A 17,024-nucleotide genomic window follows, 5' to 3' on the forward strand; every position below is an offset into this window, starting at 1 on the left:
AAAGGGTTCCAGGTCTTAGCCCCAGCCCAGTGTATACTCCTACATTAGCAGAGATCTTTTTTTTTTCTTCTTTCACTGGAGATCAAACCCAGTACTTCATACATGGTAGGCAAGTGCTCTAACCCAGCTCCAGCATAGATCTTATAATAGCCTAAATTAGTTTGTGTCTTCCCTCTGCTCTAAACTTGTCTAGTTCTTTCCACCTTACTGGTACATGTGGAGCTCTGCTTGACTAGCCTCAAGACTCCACCCAAGCCTCTGTTGCCCCTCTCCTAGGTGTTCTCCTTTGGCCACCTCATAACTTGCCCATGACGTTTCTGTTGCACTGCACCAAGCCCTACTCCAGAGAGATGCCCTCCTTCCTTCTGCTTCAGTGTTTGGCATGGCATGGCACTTATTTACCTGCACTCAGTTACATGTGTTACTGTCAGCTTCTGCCCATTGGAAGTGAGCACTGGGAGTGGATGCTACATTTCTACTGTACCCCTGTGCCTGGCACAGTACCTGGATCATGGCAGATGCTGGTACATATTACCTCAATAAATGGATGAAGGCCACATGTAAGGTTCCATTCCTTGGGCCCTGTAAGGAGGGCTGTGGTCTCCTCCAGGAGCATCAGAGGTTCCTGACAGCTCACTCCCATGAAACTTCCTCCCCTGTCAGTGTGGACATGTGCAAGGGGCCAAATGTGTGGGAGGGGATCTAGCAGAGCACTCTTGGCTCTGTTTATAGATGAGGACAAAAAAGCTGAGAGAGGACAGGCCTGGACTAGGGCCTGATCTCATATCTTCTGATGCTTACACTGGAGTTCTTGCCTCCAAACTCAGAGGCATAAGTCTGGGTACTCCTGGGCCCCTTCTAGTATGCACAAGCTGTAGCATGGCCTCTGCTCAGGGGTTCTGCATAGGGCCAACCCTTGGTGTCTGTTCTGATGCCTCTGTCCAAAGGTTTCCCTAGCGGCCTAGTTATCCCAAGTTTTATTCCTGGGGTCTTCAGGGGAGCAGTGAGCTAATCTGCCTCCTGCAGAGTTCCTGTAAGCCAGCTGTGGTTAGCAGCAGTAACAAGCATGCCTCTATAGCCATACAGTATCTTAGGCTCCTGAGGTTAGTGTGGGCTAGTACAGGGATGGCCAAATTGTTGCCTTTAGGGAAGGAAGGAGCACACACTGTCATCCAAATTCACACACCAATTAAGTGGCTAGCCTGAGGCCACACTTTCACCCAGCCTACCCCAGCATTCAGCATTCCTTCTTTGAAAAGGCCCTCTATACAGGCAACCAAGGCAACCAAGTTAATCCAGACAACCAGATGTCTCTGGAATCACAGTAGATGTTCTTGAGGTCCAGGCAAAGGCACTTTTCCTCCTTGAAAACCAAGTTCAAGAGGCTTGGGACAGAGAGGAGGAATCCATTCCCTGTGTTCCAAACCCAGAGGCCCATGGCAAGCCCCTGGAATGGGCCAGGTGATAGGCACAGAACAAAGCGGCTTCGTCCCGTTCAGCCCAGACCACATACCCCATGAGGGCAAGCAGGCCCTGTTCTCTCTGCAGCAACCCAGGCCTCAGCCAAAGTTAAAAGAGAGTGTGTATGTATGTATACATTCACATTTGGGGATGGGCACATTACCAAGATAAGATCTAGGGCAGAAAGTAACATTGGTCTTCTGAGGGGGAGGAACTAGTCTTATTCACCTCCTGTCTCAAAAAATCAACAACTGTTACAGGAACACACAGGAAGAGTTTCAAATCAAACACAAGCACCTCTTCATCTCTACAGGAAGAGGCATATTGAAGGCACACCACTTCATCCAACCATGACCTGTCCCTCTCCATTCTCAATGGACACTCCTGAACTACCATAGTCACTGCTCTCAATCATCCATGGCCTGAAGGCAGTAACCAGCTAAGCTTTATCCCCAAAGCAGGTGGCTCCATCCTGGCTAAGAAGGGGGCTGAGTGAACTGGTTACCCAGTGCCTTGGCCCTACCCAGAGGCAAGGTGCCCAGACTGCAAGGAGCCCTCTCTAGTCTTTAAATTTCCTTCCCAACCCCACTCCAGCTCAAAAGGTCACAGAATTGTTCTCCTTTTATAAACAAGGAAGCCACCACAGCTAACAAGCAATGGGTCAGTCCACTTCAGCAGCTTCCTCAGTCCCTTGAAGCCCCCATCTACCTTTCTTGCCAAACCTGACTCCTTCCTAAGCACCCTCATGCTCTCACCAGAATCAACTGCCTAAATAACTCTCTGGGCCTCCATCCATTCTCCCCTATCCCTGCACTGTACCCATGTCCACTCCAACTGTACCCATGTCCTTCAAGCTCCTGTTCAAATGTCACATTGCCCACAGGCAGGTCTGACCTGAGCCTGGGCTCTCTGAGTCTCCTTCTGAGATCCCTGGACCCACACTGGGAGCTGGGTTATCTTTGTATAGTTCACTGTGGGGATGTGAGTCAGTCCTGGAAGGGTAGGCCTAGTCCACTCCCACCCTGTCCACACCAGCGCCAGGCCCTGAGGGAGCAAGAGCTCAGTAAATATTTGCTTAATTGAATTTGGCCAAGGAGCTTCCTCCAGACAGGAATGAGGGCAGCAGGACCAAATCCCCAGGGCAGGGAAATCATTTGGGCAGAAAGGAGCAGGTCAGGGACTCAGCCGCTTCCCCAAACTAGGCAGATCTTGGCTACCAGGAAGGTCCCTCCACATTCAGATTCAGACTCCAGGGAACCGTGGCACCGCCTTCCTATCCTCTTCTCTTGATTAACAGGAGCCTCAATTCTCGGCCTAGGCGGATTCCTGCCATCGTCACCCAGACCGGCTCAGCACCGCCCTAAAGACAGAGCCCCTTTCATATGGACTGCAAGATACTGAGCCCCAGTCCCCAGGCCCTCACACCCCTCCCGCAAGCACCCCCGCCGCCTTTTAAGGGAAAAAATATTGAGCCGGGAACATATTACAATTGCAGCAGGTCGATACTCATCTCTTGCCTCCAAGGAACCTGCTCACTGCAAGAGTAATGACCAAAAACTGCGAGCCTTCTGTCCCCGGGCCCAGGCCTCTGGGGCCCTATCTTCCTTTCCGGTGAAGGCCACGCGCCGGCGCTCAGGCCAACTGGGGTCGTCTCCTTTCAGTATCCCTAGAGGGAGATCCCACCTCAGCGTAGCTCCCGCAGGTCTCCCGGCCGGGTTCCGCACTGGTAGCCGCCCAGAGCGCTCGGCTGGTTCGGCGCGGCATCCCCGGCGCCCCCTGCCCAACCCTGCAGGCCCGCAGCTACCATCTCCCGCGGGTTCCTCGGCCCGGCGCGCCTCCCTTCCTTGGCACCTGCTCGGCCGGCGGCCGCCTCCCACCTAGGCCAGTCATCCCTGCCAAGGCGACCCCCAACCCGGAATGTTCCTAAGCACAAAGGTCCAGGAGGGGCCCCAGGTGGGGGTGGGATGAACACCCCAGCTGCGCCCCTGACCCCTGGGTCTCAACCTCGCTCATCGGGGTCGCGGGTGCGCTCACTCACCTCCTGGCCGCCGCACGGTGCATCTGATGAGCTGCTTCGGGTGGGGCGGGGCGGGGCAGCAAGCGAGAGCCACGGCGCCCTCGTTCCGCAAGACGCGGGTGGCGGCGCTCGCGCGGGGACGTGACCGGACCGCGGGCGGCGCACACGCTCCGGCCGGCCTGGCTCCCTCCGCCAGCCTCCCGCGCCGCCCGCCGCCCGTCCGCCCGCGGGTCCTCCCGCCCCGCGCCGCCGTCGGCAGGGGGCGGAGCCGCGAGCGCAGCGCGTTGCCGGGCCAACCGCGGGCGGGGGCTGTCGCGCGCCAGCCGGGCACCGAGAGCCCGGCGCCACCGCCCCGCCACACGCGCCGGCTCGTCGCCCATTGGGCACAGATTAATGACGGACGTTCCAATAGTCCAATGGTTCCAGATAGGGGCGGAGCCGTCGTTCCGCGCTCGCCGCAGTCCTGCACGCTCCGCTGGCGCGGGCGTCCTAGAGCTGCGGTGTGCTCAAGTCTCTGCACCTACTTAGCGAGACTGATTTTTGCAGCCAGGTAGGCCGACCCCGAGAGCGGCGATGGCCTCTGCCCTTTCTACGGCGGCTGGCCTCCGCTCGTCTCCTCCCATCCTGGGTTCGAACCCAGCTCTGGCCCACATTAGCTGCGACCTTGGGCAACCAACTTTACCCCTCCAGACTTTCATTTTGCAAAGTAGGGCTAGTGGCACCTGCCCACCTGGATTGTGGCAATCGTCCTGTAAGACGTTTGAAAGACTTATGCGAATCCTAAAGTTTCACACCCATGAAGTTTGTACAGCATAGGAGGGAGCATTAGTTGTCTCTGCTGCTCTCGTTCTCGGCATGTTAGGGGCTCTTCTGGGTTCCTGGCAATACTGGTTCATGGAAAGCTTGTATTGGAAGGGAGGAGAAGGGAGAAGAGGAAAGGCCTAGGAGATAGCCCTTAGTCTAGAGAAGCAGGAGAGAGCCAGGTCCTAACTGGCACCTTTGGGAAACCCACTGAAGGTAATGGATCCTCAGCAAAATGTGCCTGAGGACAGATAGCAAAATTCTGTTTTGAATTTCAGGGGGAACCCATCTGTGGGCCCCAGGGCCACGAACCCCTCATTTCAGTGCTTAAAAGACTCAGGTCAGAGGGCTAAGATATACATGCTGCTCTATGTTTTCTATTCTTCTAGCATGAAGCACATGAATTTTAGAGCATCCCTAGTAAAATGTAGAAACATTTCAGATAACATCTTCCTTGTCACTTTTTTCACTTTCTTGGTAAAATTACTTGGATCACCCCATTTGTTGAGCAGAGAAGCAGTGGAACTACCAGCAAAGGTTGATGGTAAGGCAACCCTAACCCAAGTCTGTGGTCAGATGGCTCTGGCAGCTGCATGTGCTGGCCTTAAGATCATCCCATAACCTCCCTGGAATGTTTCTTTTGCTGTGAAATGGAGAACACTGCACTACATATCCTGGGATCACAGCCCTCCTGTGAAGGTGCTGCCTAAACTTTTAAAGACTGGTTATGGTCACAGTTGAGATCAACTAGATGTGGCACAGTGATCCCTGGAGGTGACCAGTGAGGACTAAAGGAATTTGACTAACAGCTGAAGGGCTGCTCTGCATGTATGCCAACCATGCTTCCTAGAGGGTAATTTTGAGAGTTAACATAGGAAATGTACATTAATGGGCCCAGGCAATTTCTGTGGCAGAATCAGGGGTCAGAGTTAAGCTTTTTGCAAGGGCCAAACCCAGATACAAGAGTGGGATAACCGCTTACAACATTCCAGCTATGAGAGCAGAGACCAGCTCCTAGAGGGAACCACTAGGGCTGGCTGTTGCCTACCTGACCTTACCCTGGTGACCACCTGAAAGAAAGTAATGGCTCCCCTGGTGTCCAGTCAATTTGTATTTTCATTCATTTAACAATCATTTAGTGAAGGTTTCCTCAATGTGAGGCATATTTCTAGTTACAGTTCTAGGATGTAGCCCTGATCCTTTCCTGGTGGACTCTTGTGGCTACAGGGCAGTGGTAGAAAGCAGAACAATAATTTGCCATGATAGTTACAGTCTGTAACCTGACTCAGCATGGACAGTTGGGTGGAGACACTGGGGTTTGGAGGGCATGTAGAGGGGGAACCCGGAAGCAGTGGGGTCAGCTTCCTGAAAGAAAAGATGCTTAAGCTGGGGCTGCAGCAGGAGTGGAGAGGTAGCCAGTGATAGGGGATTGAAGTGAGTTCCAAGATGGGGAGAACACTGGGCAGGAAGGAGCATGAGACTTGGAGAGAATTCATGGAAGACCAACCTGGCCAAGCCAGTGAGCATGAAAGGATGCCCCAGATAGTCACATCTGGTCAGCTGCCTTCAAGTAAAATTGGGGATGTTGGTCTAAGAACCATTGGAGAATTGTTAAATTAGACTTTTTAATGTCAAGTTTTTGTTTCATATTTATTTGCCTTGGACATGGTCCCACAGACCATGTGAGTTGTGCTTCTGGGCATAATCATATAGCAAAAACATTAATTAGTCGAGAAAATAAGAAAAAGCAAAGAAGTCAGTTTGTGAGGCCTAGTTCAGCAAAGTGCCTGCTGCAGCCATGGGATCCATGCCATGAGCATCCATGACCCCTCAATCCCAGTAGAACTTTCTAGCTCATTAACTATTAAGCCCATACTGGCCCACACAGTATGGCAGTTTGCAGGCTTTCTGTTTCTGCCCATCTGGACTCTGCTGCACCTCTGTAAGGTCTAGCTTCCCTGGGTCTACCTTTATGTACTTCCAGAACCCACAGGATCCTGGAATTCCTCATCTACAGATGTGACAACCTGTTGCCTAATGACCTGTCCCCAACTGACTCTCCCACTAGCCTTCCTACTTCCCTGGCTGGCTGTTCTCTGTTCCCCACCTGTGCTAGCTTCCCAATCCTCACTGTGACTCTCAGGTGGGTTTTTCTAGTTGGTTTCCTTGGGGTCCATGTGCCTCACCCCCACTTGAACAAGCTGTTTTGGATCTGGGTTAGTTATAAATAGCCAGGCCCACCACTCTCCTTTTAGCTAAAAAGCAAAGTGAACGAGCAGAAAGGCACACCCGGCATGCGTTTTATTTTTAATCTCCCTCTGTCTCAAAATGAACCTAGGTCCCAGTGCTGAGTATTTCTAGGAGCAGTGGCCCCAAACAGATGCTTGAGAAACAAAACCCAAAGAGCCAAGGGCCCTGGCTTTGTCCCCATCTACTGTTTCCCCTCTGGGCCCCAGTTTCCTTGCCAAGGAAGAGAGGTGCCATGGAAGTGATCACCTCCAATGATCTGATTTTCTGAGCTCATTTCTCTCCTTCTGTCCTTTCCCAAGTGTGTGTCCATCCCAAGTTGGATTGGACAGCACTTTCTTGCAGTTCAGCAACACCTGTCACTGGGTTTTCTCAGGAAGCTTAGAACCAAATGTAAGTGAGGCCATGACCAAGCCCCAGTTAGACAGTTCCCAACTTCCATTGGTATTATATAACATCCTGCCAAGTGGGCTCACTTCAATGCTGAGTAAACCAGGCTCAGAGAGGTTGGATTATGTGTCCAAGACTACACATCTGGGAAAGGATACATTTAGGAGCTAAACCTAGGCTTCTTTGGAAATCTGTGGATATTAAATTTTAAAAAGGAAAGTCTAACATACTTGAAGTAACAGATAACTGATTTCCCTGGGCCCTAAGTGCCCTAAGAAGAAGTGGGGCAGAGCTAGCTGCTCCACCTAGACACCCAAGTGAGAAGCTGGTCAAGGGTACTGGGAGCTGCTGGACAGCAGGGAACGTGCAGAGGGGACAGTAAGAGCTGCTAAATATGCCTGTCTTTCTACTTGCCCTCACCTGGGGCATCTGCCATTTGATGTCCTTAGGGAGTGAGACAAGAAGACTGGGATGATATCTTCAAAGAGGAAATCCCTGGTGCTAATTGGTACTCAGAGACCTTTTGGCTAATTGACCTGTTTATTTGTCTCTCTAGAGTAAATTAGAAGGTTTAACTAGGGAGGGCAGAAGAAAGAGGTGTTTGCTGGTGGCCACCTCCCTAGGGTCTATAGACAGTTTCTCAGTGGGTAGCATGGCTGCTGGGGAGGATGGGGAGAGGGCCAGATACAAGGCAGTAGTGATGGGTGGTTTGAGTGCATGGGGAAGCGCTCGCCTTTGCTCTTTCTACATCTCAAGGACTTGAGAGGGCTGCTCTGAGAGCCTGGGCTCCTTGGGATACCGTTGGTGCTGGGGTTCTATGTTCTATTCCAGATAGCTACAGGTGGAAATATCCTTGCCCAGGAGGGAAGGAGAGCTGGAAGGAGTGAGGTGGGGCCCATTTGAGGGGGAGTCTTTGCTCTCCCAGGGATAACTGCTACCTCTCAGGCTTCTGTGTACTTGTTTATGTCTGATGTTCCTGAGGCCCAAGTGACCAAAAGGTTAGCACCTTTTGTGACCTCTGGGACCTTATCTCAGCCTCACCCCAGCTTCTGCCATGGCTGCACCCTCAGCCTCCTGATGGCTACTCAAGCTCCATGCCAGGTCCTTCTATCAAAGCTTCCACTCTACCTGTGCAAGCCAGTCTGAACGGGAGGCTGTCCCCCAGTATCCTTTTCTGTTTTGCAGGGGCCCGTAGCATTGTCGATAATGGCTTGATCTCCCCACTGGTACTGAAGCTGCAGAGGGAGGAGGAGAAAATCCAGGAGCTTATCTTGGACACGCTGGCCTCCTGCCTGCAGGAGGATGCCACTGAGGCTCTGCGCAGCTGTGCTGTGCCTTCCTTCAAGCAGAAACTTCTCAGTTCCAACAAAAACATCCGCAGCAAGGCTGCTCAAGCACTCATGGCCATCAGGTGAGGCCCAGCCAGGTCACACAGAGTGGCTATGCCCTTGGGCTTCTGCTGAGGCCCAGAGACAACTGAGCTGCTGTTGGCCCAGAAGCAGGCCAGAAGTGGGGCTTCACCCAACAAGGTCTCCCCCAGAACCCAAGGGCATCCACCCTGGGCCTACCTCTTCTGGCCTGCTTGTGCCCTGGGGGGAGGAGGGAGCTGGGTTGGAAGAGGACCTTATCTACTATGGTGATCACTGTCCTATTGGCCTCAGAATGTCCAGTATCCCAGGAAACTCTTTCTTATCCTCATCTCAGACAAAAACAGCCAATTGGTCACCCATACTCATGAGGAAGGCAAGCAGGAGTCTCCCCTGCCATAACAATGATAGCCAGTGGTCACTAAGTGCTTATGACACCAGGAATTATCTATAAATTACACATCTAGATAATTCTCCAAGGAAGGGAATGTCTTCCATTATAGGTAAGGAAACTGGAGCACAAGATCTAATCACTTGCTCAAAGTCACATAGGATTATGGTCTAAATCCTGCCTGGAAACTGAGGTAGCAGGCTTCTTGTCCCCAGGATCACCCTGGGACTCTTGGGCAGATTTCCAGGCCCAGGCTCAGGCTCATTATCCTTCTGGTTTTTGTCCAGAAGTTACCTTTTAGCAAGGCTTTCTACTTTATTAAAGTGTGGCCTTCCTCCAGCCCTCCTGGCTTCTCCCACCCAGCCTATGTTCACTATCACCCCTTCCATTTTGTTGTCATCCATTTGGAGAGTTCTATGAGGACAGGGCAGTGCTCTGTTTGCTGCTCTAGAACAAGGGTTAGATTACCTAGTCCCCAAATGTCAACAATGCTCAGGCAGAGAAACCCAGATCTTATTGTGGTGTTTGAACCAGTGCCCACTGTGTGCTGGGTGCCCATATAGTACTTGCTGCATGAATGAATTCAGGGAATCCCTGAAGGTGAGCCTAAGCCTCTGTATCCTTGATTAAGTATCTAAGAGTTAAGACCCATTACCCAGAAAGCCCAACAGTCTCACAAACTCACAGCCAAATGGCTGCCAAACCCATTTTCCAAACTGTGTTTCCATGGAAAACCTATGTCTTTGGGGTGTTATTAAGAGTTCTACAAAGCCAGATCAGTGGCACATGCCTGTAATTCTGGCTACTGGGGTGGGGGAGGCAGGAGGATTACAAGTTCTAGGCCAACCTCAGCAACTTAGCAAGGTCATGTCTCAAAATTAAAAATAATAAACAAAAAGGGCTAGGGATGTAACTCAGTGGTAGAGTGCCCCTGGGCTCATTCCCCTGTTGTGGGAGTGGGGAAGAATTCTACAAAAATGAGGGTTCTTGGGTGGTAAAGTTTGAGAAATTTTAAATGAATTATAACAGGGTCTTTGCTGCAAGATGCATGTGCACTGAGATGTTCCTGTGGGGACTAATAGGCAGTATTTCCTGGTTCAGGGAGCCCTTCTTTTTTTGGGGTGAAGTGTTGCCCTCTTACAGTTTGGAAACTCTTGGGGAGTACACCATCCTATTTTCACAGCTTCACACAATGCCAGCATGAGAAGTGGCCTAAAAGTCACCTTATCTGAGTCTCCACCTGCTGTTGCCCATGGCTGGGCAGCTTATTGCTGTTTGGGGTAGCTTGGCCCTTCATTGATAGCCAACTCTTTAAGTAGAGTCAATGGGTCTCACTGTGGTTCACACCCCTGGGTCCTGCTCCTCTGCATTTTGGGGCCAAGGAGAAAATGTCTTGTTTCTTCTTTTGAATGATGGCTTAGGGTAAGGTGACATTGCCCCCTGGCCCTTGGTCTCACCTTCACTGGCAGCAGGCAGTGCTTATACCAGTATTGCTACATACCCTGGCCATGGGCAGTCCTGGGCCTTCAGGGATAGTCCCAATACAAGTTATTTCCTCTTGTGTCCCCCTGGGGCAGTCTTGGGTCTTACTCCAGTCCTCCCCATCAAGTAGAATCCCTAGCTATCTCCTTTATGCTCCAGCATCCCTCTGGAGGGCAAGAACCAGGTGTGCAGACATGATGTCATCCCTATCCTGGTGCAGCTACTGAAAGATGAGGAGGAAGAGGTTCAGGCCAATGCTGCTGGGGCTCTGATGTATGCCACCATGACCACTGAAGGTAAGGCAAGGATGTCCACCCCAGGATCCTTCAGGTTGGGTGGGTCTAGGCAAGAGGGAAGAGGGAGCCCTCCCACCCAGCCTGCCAGCAGCCACTTTGAGCTTTCAAACTCATCTTTCTCATACTCAAGAGCTGAGTATTACTCCCCCAACCATCCACACTGGTCACTCACATTAGGACCTTTGTCCCTTCATACCACTCTTCCCTGGGCCTGGAATTACTGCATCCACTCAGGTCCCTTTGTGAGCTATGATTCTTGTATTGATTAGATTGCTATCCATGAATTCTGTTTTCCTGTGGTCTAAGCAAACCCTGGAACCCTTGAGTCTAAGGTGTTTCTTGATCATAATTGATTTTCTCAAATTTGTGGAATGGCAAATAAGACTACAGTATTATCTTCTCCCATACCCTCAGCCCAGGACTCCCACATAGTCAGACTTTCATGCTGTCACCCAACTCTGAGCTAAGAGAAGAGACCTGAGCTGATCTCTATACCTGATGGGTTGGGATCTGATTTCTCCTTCCCACACTTGAGAACCTCTGAAAGCTGTCTCATCTTCCCTCTTGGCCAACACTCATCTGTGCCAGCCCTGTGCCCCATACTTCCTTTGCATCCAACAGAGTATTCACTGAGCCTTGGATTCATGATCAATATACTGCAAAGTCTCCCTTAAACACATTCTCCCAGAAACTCCCACAGGACCTAATAGTAGAATTTGAGACACAAAGAGGAGGTGAGATTGGGGCCTTCTCAGAGTCACAGCCCTGCTTTCCATTGTGTAGTTAGGATGCTGACTACATAGGAGGGTAGGGGTGCCCTCTGTGCATTCATCTTGGGGAATCTCAGCTCAGGCTTCCTGTGGGGGCACTTGGAGGGCCAGGGGCCTCATAGGAGCTCAGGCAATGGCCAGAGACACAGAGTCCAGAAGCCAGGCATGTAAGGATAACTGATCCCCGAAGGCATTTTGGTGGGTAGTCTCTGAGTCCCAGTCATGTGATGGGCACTGAACTGGACAATGGGAACCCATAGTTCTCTGCCTCTGGGGTCTATAGTTGGCAGGAGAGGCAGAATGATAAGTGATGTGGAGAAGTGGTAGCATTCCAGAGGGCCAGACATCCCTTGAGAGGGGCTTGGGAATCAACCCAAAGGACAGAGTTAGCAGGATAGAGACGGAGACTCCCCTCATCCCTCTACATACCCACCTTGCAGCAAAGGAGTTTGCTGACTGTGTGTTAAGGAGAGTATCTTCTGTACATATAATGTCTGAGGGCAAGAAAATATGGATTGTTTTGTTGTTTTTCTTCTCTTCTCTCTTCTCGTCTGTTCCCTTCCCCCTTTCCTCTCCTCTTCTCTCCAAACCTCTCCTCTCCTCCCCACCTTTCTCTCTCTCTCTCTCTCTCTCTCTCTCTCTCTCTCTCTCTCTCTCTCTGAGCTGAAGATAGAATCCAGGGCCTTGCATCTCTTAGGCAAGTGCTCTACCACTGAACTAGGACCCCCAGCCCTCCTATGAGTGTTTTTGTGCCAGGTGTTAAATAGTTGCTCAAGAAATTTTTGCCACATGAATGATTAGCTTTATATTTTAAAAGACAATTTGTTTTGTCTTAATAGACTGATTGTAGTGTAAGAAAGAGAATGATGGAGAGAAGCCAGTTAGGAGTCTGGAAGAGCAGGGTTGAGGGGGTCTAGGCTGAACTCCACAAGAGTGTAAAAGAGATGAGGAGAAAGGAGGGTGATATAGGGTGATGCCTCCCCTTGAAACAGCACAGGCAGGAGGGCAGGGGGAGGAAGGCCTCCTCAGAATGACTGGTTAAGAAAGCTGGTGTTGGTGGTCTACAGGGAAGTATGCAGCCCTGGATTCAGAAGCCATCCAGCCACTCCTGAAGCTTCTGTTGTCACCTCTGATCAAAGTGCGCCTGAATGCCACCAAGGCCCTCACCATACTGGCTGAGGCCCCTGAGGGTCACAAGCTCCTGCAGGGCCACGTGTTCAACTTCCGTTATCTTGAGATGGATCAAAATGAGGCTGTAAGGAGGGCAGCCCACATTGCTATCAAAGTGATCGAATGGAAACCCTGAGCCCCTCATTGGCAGATCCAATAAGCTACCTGTGTGCCTGAATAAATGGGCAGAATTTTTATCTCAGGTCTCAGTGGTACTTTATATTCCTGGAGCATTGTCACATCTTTCTTTCTGCCAAAGGATAAATACCAAGCCCAGAGATACTGGGTACTGACCCAACCTAGAGCAAGGAATGAGTAGGAAGTGACCTTGGGAGCTTTGCTTTCTCTAGAGCCCAGACTGCCCTTAGCAGGTAAAAAGTATGGCTGAGTCCTCCAGGACAGGATGGTGGGTAGGGAGTTGGGATGGGGGTTGGAAGGAACACTACTGGACCAGGCACTAACCAAGCTTTGTACACCATAGTGCGTGTGGGTGTGGTTCTGCTGAGCAGTCTCCTCAGTGCCCTGTCCAGCCACTTCTGTCCCTTTCCCACAAAGCATGGCAGGAAGCAAGGTGATGACCTGATGCAGAGTCTCCCCAGGGGAGGATGACTAGGTTATAAGAGGATCCACCAGGGTTGAGCACTCAGGACAGGGATTGATTCTAGTTTTTTCCTTAAGATTTTCCCCTTAAAACAGCTTCATTGTTCTCCAAAGCAAGGAATTCACCAGGACACACTCCCTTCTGGACTGGCCAGAAGCCCCCTGCACCTCCCTCTCCCTTCTTAAGCTTTCCTGGCTGCAGAGCAGCTCTGCATTGAGATTGCCTCCCGCCTGTGCCTTCATTCATCTTCTCCCCCTGTAATGAGATCAGCTAGAGAGGCTGGGAGCTCAAGGAAGGGGAGAAGCTGGGCTGAAGAGTGGGGTAGTTCTGAGGCATGTGGATAAGGTCAGAGGAATGGTCAAGAGAGCTCTTTTGTTTCTCCCTACCCAGCCCTGCCTGGTTTGGCCATGCCACAGCTCCTCTGGTTTTGGGGGACAAGCAGTGATTCCAACCTCAGTTGAAGGACCACAAGAATTAAGCCTTAGGGCTGTGCCTTTACAGTAAAGCCTTAATCTTTACCCAGAAATTTTTGAGGTTCCCTCCTCACCAACCAGGAATCTATTCAGGGAGATGTTCTCAGGATAAAAATTATCAGCAAAACCAGAATCCCAAGTGAACCTGTTCTTGCACTCTTTTCAGTGAGCCCCAGGGACCCTCACTTTTCTGGAAGAAACACAGAGAAGTTTGTGTCTTTGGACTTAAAGGATTATCCCAAGTAGACCTTATTATGGAAGGGACTGGCTATTGGCTCAAGCTGAGGTTTCAGATTCAATCCCATTCTCAAAAAAGGACCTATTAGAGGAACTCTTTTTTCCCCCCAATCAAGGAAGCAGATACTTGCTCCAGGGACTCCAATGCCTCATGTCCCAGTCCTGTGTCTACTCATAGCAAATTGGCTTCACCTTTCCACAGGCTCTGGCTAAGGTCACCAATTCCCTGTCACCAAGACTCTGATTTTGTCCTCTGATATGGAAGCCTCTTTGTGTGTGGGTAGTATACTGGGGATTGAGTCCAGAGGTGCTCTTACCATTGAGATACATTCCCAGAACTTTTAATTTTGAAACTGCGTCTCATGAAGTTGCCCAGGCTGGCCTCAAACTTGTGAAACTTCTTCCTCAGACTCCTGAGTTGCTGGGAGGAACCATCTTTTGTTACCTCACCAGTGGTATTGGTATTTCTCACAGTTCTGTTCTAGGCCCTCTCATCTCCCAGTTTTTCCTGCACAATCTTATCTGCCTGGCAGTGAGCCTCCTTACCTCCTGTCTTAGCTGGCTTGCCCTCTACCCTTTTTCTCCCAATTCTGGGTTTCTAGCACCAGTCTTCTCTTCTGAGTTTTGATTCCTTATACATAACTGAACATCTATCCCTAAATGTCTCCAGGCAAGAATTAATACCTGCCTTAACAAATTATTTCAAAACATGGGGAAGGGGACATTTTCCAAATCATTCTAAGAACAGTATCCTGATACCTAAATGAGACAAAGAAATCACAAGCAAATAATAGAGCAATATTTTTTTTATGAATATAGACAAAAAAACTCAACAAATATTCATATGACAAATCCAGAAATGTATAAAAAGCATTATATACCAGGACAAACTGAGATTTAGATGTCCCAGAATGCATGATTGATTTATGTGAAAATCACTTAATGTAATTCTGTAGCTGAAAGAAACAATTATATATAGCTATTTCTTTAGACAGAAGAAAGGGCAAAAGTCAGAAAAATCACTCTACAAAATCCAACACCCATTTATGAGTAAAAACAAAAATAAGCTGGGTACAGTGACACATGCCTGTAATCCTGGTGACTTGGGAGAATGAGGTATGAGCATTGCAAGTTTGAGGCCAACCTTAACAATTTTGCAAGGCCCTAAGCCATTCAGCAAGACCCTATCTCAAACAATAAAAAGGGCTGGGAATGTGACTTAGTACCCCTGGGTTCAATCCCCAGTACCAATAAATTTAAATAAGCAAACCCAAACAAGACTCTCAGAAAACTAGGGATAAAGGGGAACTTCCTCAATGTGACAAAGAACATCTGCAAAAACTCATAACTGATATTGTATTCAGTAGTAGAAAAATTGACTGCTTACTCTGAGATCAGAAACAAGACAAGGATGTTTTATCTTACCACTTCTATTCAACATTGTCCTGCATCTTCTAGTTAGGTCAATTGCACAAGGAAAGAGATAAGGGGCATCCAGATTGGGGGGAAAAAAGCAAACTGTTTTCATTCACAGATTACATGATTTTATGTAAGAAAACTCATATGCTTAAACAGTGTTAGAACTAATAAACAAGTACAGCAGTGTTGCAGGATACAAAAATCAATATACAAAACTAATTATATTTCTAAACACTAACAATGAACCATCCAAAAGTGAAGTTAAGACAATTTCACTTGCAAGAGCACCAAAAAAGAAAAAGCTAATTAGGAAAAAAATTGAGAAAAAAGTAAAGTAAGTGCAAGACTTGTGCACTGAAAACAAAACACTGGTTAAACATTAAAGAACTAAATAAATGGAAAGACATCCCATATTCATGGATGAGATGACTGAGTGCTTTCAAAATGTCAATAAACATTTTTCACACAGCTCCAACTCACCATGTTAAAAATGAAGCTCATATTTCTCCCATGCCTGTTCTTACTCCAGTGTGTTCAAACCAGAGTCACCTCTGGCCCCTTCCTTCAGAACCCCCTTATTACCTTTTAGCCACTCACTTGTCTGTATTGTTTCAGTGATTGGTTTCCTGGTGGGGGTTCCTGCCTCCTTTCATCTTCCTAGCAGCAGCCAGCAAATCTGATCCTATCACTTTCCTGCCTAAGTTCCCAGGGCCTTAGGATCCCAAAGCATACAAGGCCTTCTTTCTAGTCAGGCACAAGACTTTTTACTGTCCACCATCCTTCCACACACATGCCATATTTTCAACGGCTTCAAAGATGCCTTGTACTCTAGCCTCAAATCTTCCCACACATAGAGTCTTCCATTATTAGGCTGACTTCTTTCTTCCCTAACTCTAAGGCTATGTGAATGCCTACCAGGCATTTCTGCAGCATACACATGATGTACTAGGTAATGTGTAATTACCTTGAGTGCTTTGTTCCCTTGCTGAGCCTCAGTTTTCTCCTCTGTGAAATGTGGTTAATTCCAGTCCTTCCACAGGTGGTTCTGTGGCTTGAATGTGATAAGGCATGTATGGGCATGAAAATGGCAGTCCACACAAAATATAAGCTATCATCACTGTTGTTTGCTTTCTCGCATAAGCTCTGAGATCAGTTTCCATGTGCTTTGTTTAGAGCTACTTCCTAGAGGCACACAGTAGGCATTCAAAACTGTCAGCTAAGGATTAGAGAAAAGATGAAGAGCTGGTTCTTGTGAATGGGCATTCAGAGTATGATTTTCATGATGCTGGGTGTGCCTCCCCCAGATCACTTCAAGGCATCTGAAACATTTCCTATACACAAATAATTTATTTTGGTATGAGAAGGAAGAGGAAGGAGAGGTTCAGGGAGCCCTTATAGAAACACAGCCCAGGAGTGGCCTATATCTGCTAGCTAAGGGAATCTAACACCTGGGCCCAACTCCCATTAATGTCAGACCGGGAGTGTGATGGGGAGAGCTAGCATAGAGGGACTTTCCCCTTTCCCTGCCCTTCAGGGATACAGTGAGGCAAAAGTCAAAACAGTGGTGAGTTGCATGGAGGCCAATTCTGTTAGAACAGAGGCTGCCTAGGCCCCACCCATGGTCCAGGCAGGAGCTGGAGTTTCCAACTGTATGGCAACTGTTGTTCCATGGCTTGTGGTCATCAGCACTGGGTACCCTTGAGTGAGATACCCCAGTAGGGGTGGGAAAGGGGTAGGGCTTACACTGTATACAACATCTTTGCCAGCAGGGTCATACATCAAAAATGAAGAGACAACAAAACAGTGGAGAGTCGGCATAGGAAGGAAATGGTTACAGTCAAGTAAACACAAGAAAAAAAATACCCCCAATATATCTAGAGATAAAAAACAAAATCAAATTTA

General features: G+C 49.1%; 2 protein-coding genes across 3 annotated transcripts in view; one reads left to right on the plus strand and one right to left on the minus strand.

The window, feature by feature from the left end:
* Positions 1-3,655, minus strand: part of GNAZ (G protein subunit alpha z) — a 53,365-nt gene extending 49,710 nt beyond the window's left edge. The window contains exon 1 of one of the 2 annotated variants that reach the window (XM_081285339.1): positions 3,500-3,655. The gene's annotated coding sequence lies outside the window, so the exon portion shown is untranslated. The remainder of the gene's footprint in view (positions 1-3,499) is intronic. The other variant, XM_081285340.1, reaches the window with a different exon arrangement.
* RSPH14 (radial spoke head 14 homolog) overlaps positions 1-12,583 on the plus strand; it is a gene marked incomplete at its 5' end in the record, with an annotated part of 76,715 nt that extends 64,132 nt beyond the window's left edge. The window contains 3 exons of the mRNA XM_081285341.1: positions 8,102-8,327; positions 10,316-10,452; positions 12,290-12,583. Coding sequence (XP_081141467.1) covers positions 8,102-8,327; positions 10,316-10,452; positions 12,290-12,528 — 602 coding nt within the window. The 3' untranslated portion in view covers positions 12,529-12,583. The remainder of the gene's footprint in view (positions 1-8,101; positions 8,328-10,315; positions 10,453-12,289) is intronic.
* Between the last annotated feature and the right edge of the window lie 4,441 nt (positions 12,584-17,024).

This window comes from Spermophilus citellus (assembly GCF_964194105.1).
Source record: "Spermophilus citellus genome assembly, chromosome: 3".
Classification (NCBI taxonomy): Eukaryota; Metazoa; Chordata; class Mammalia; order Rodentia; family Sciuridae; genus Spermophilus; species Spermophilus citellus.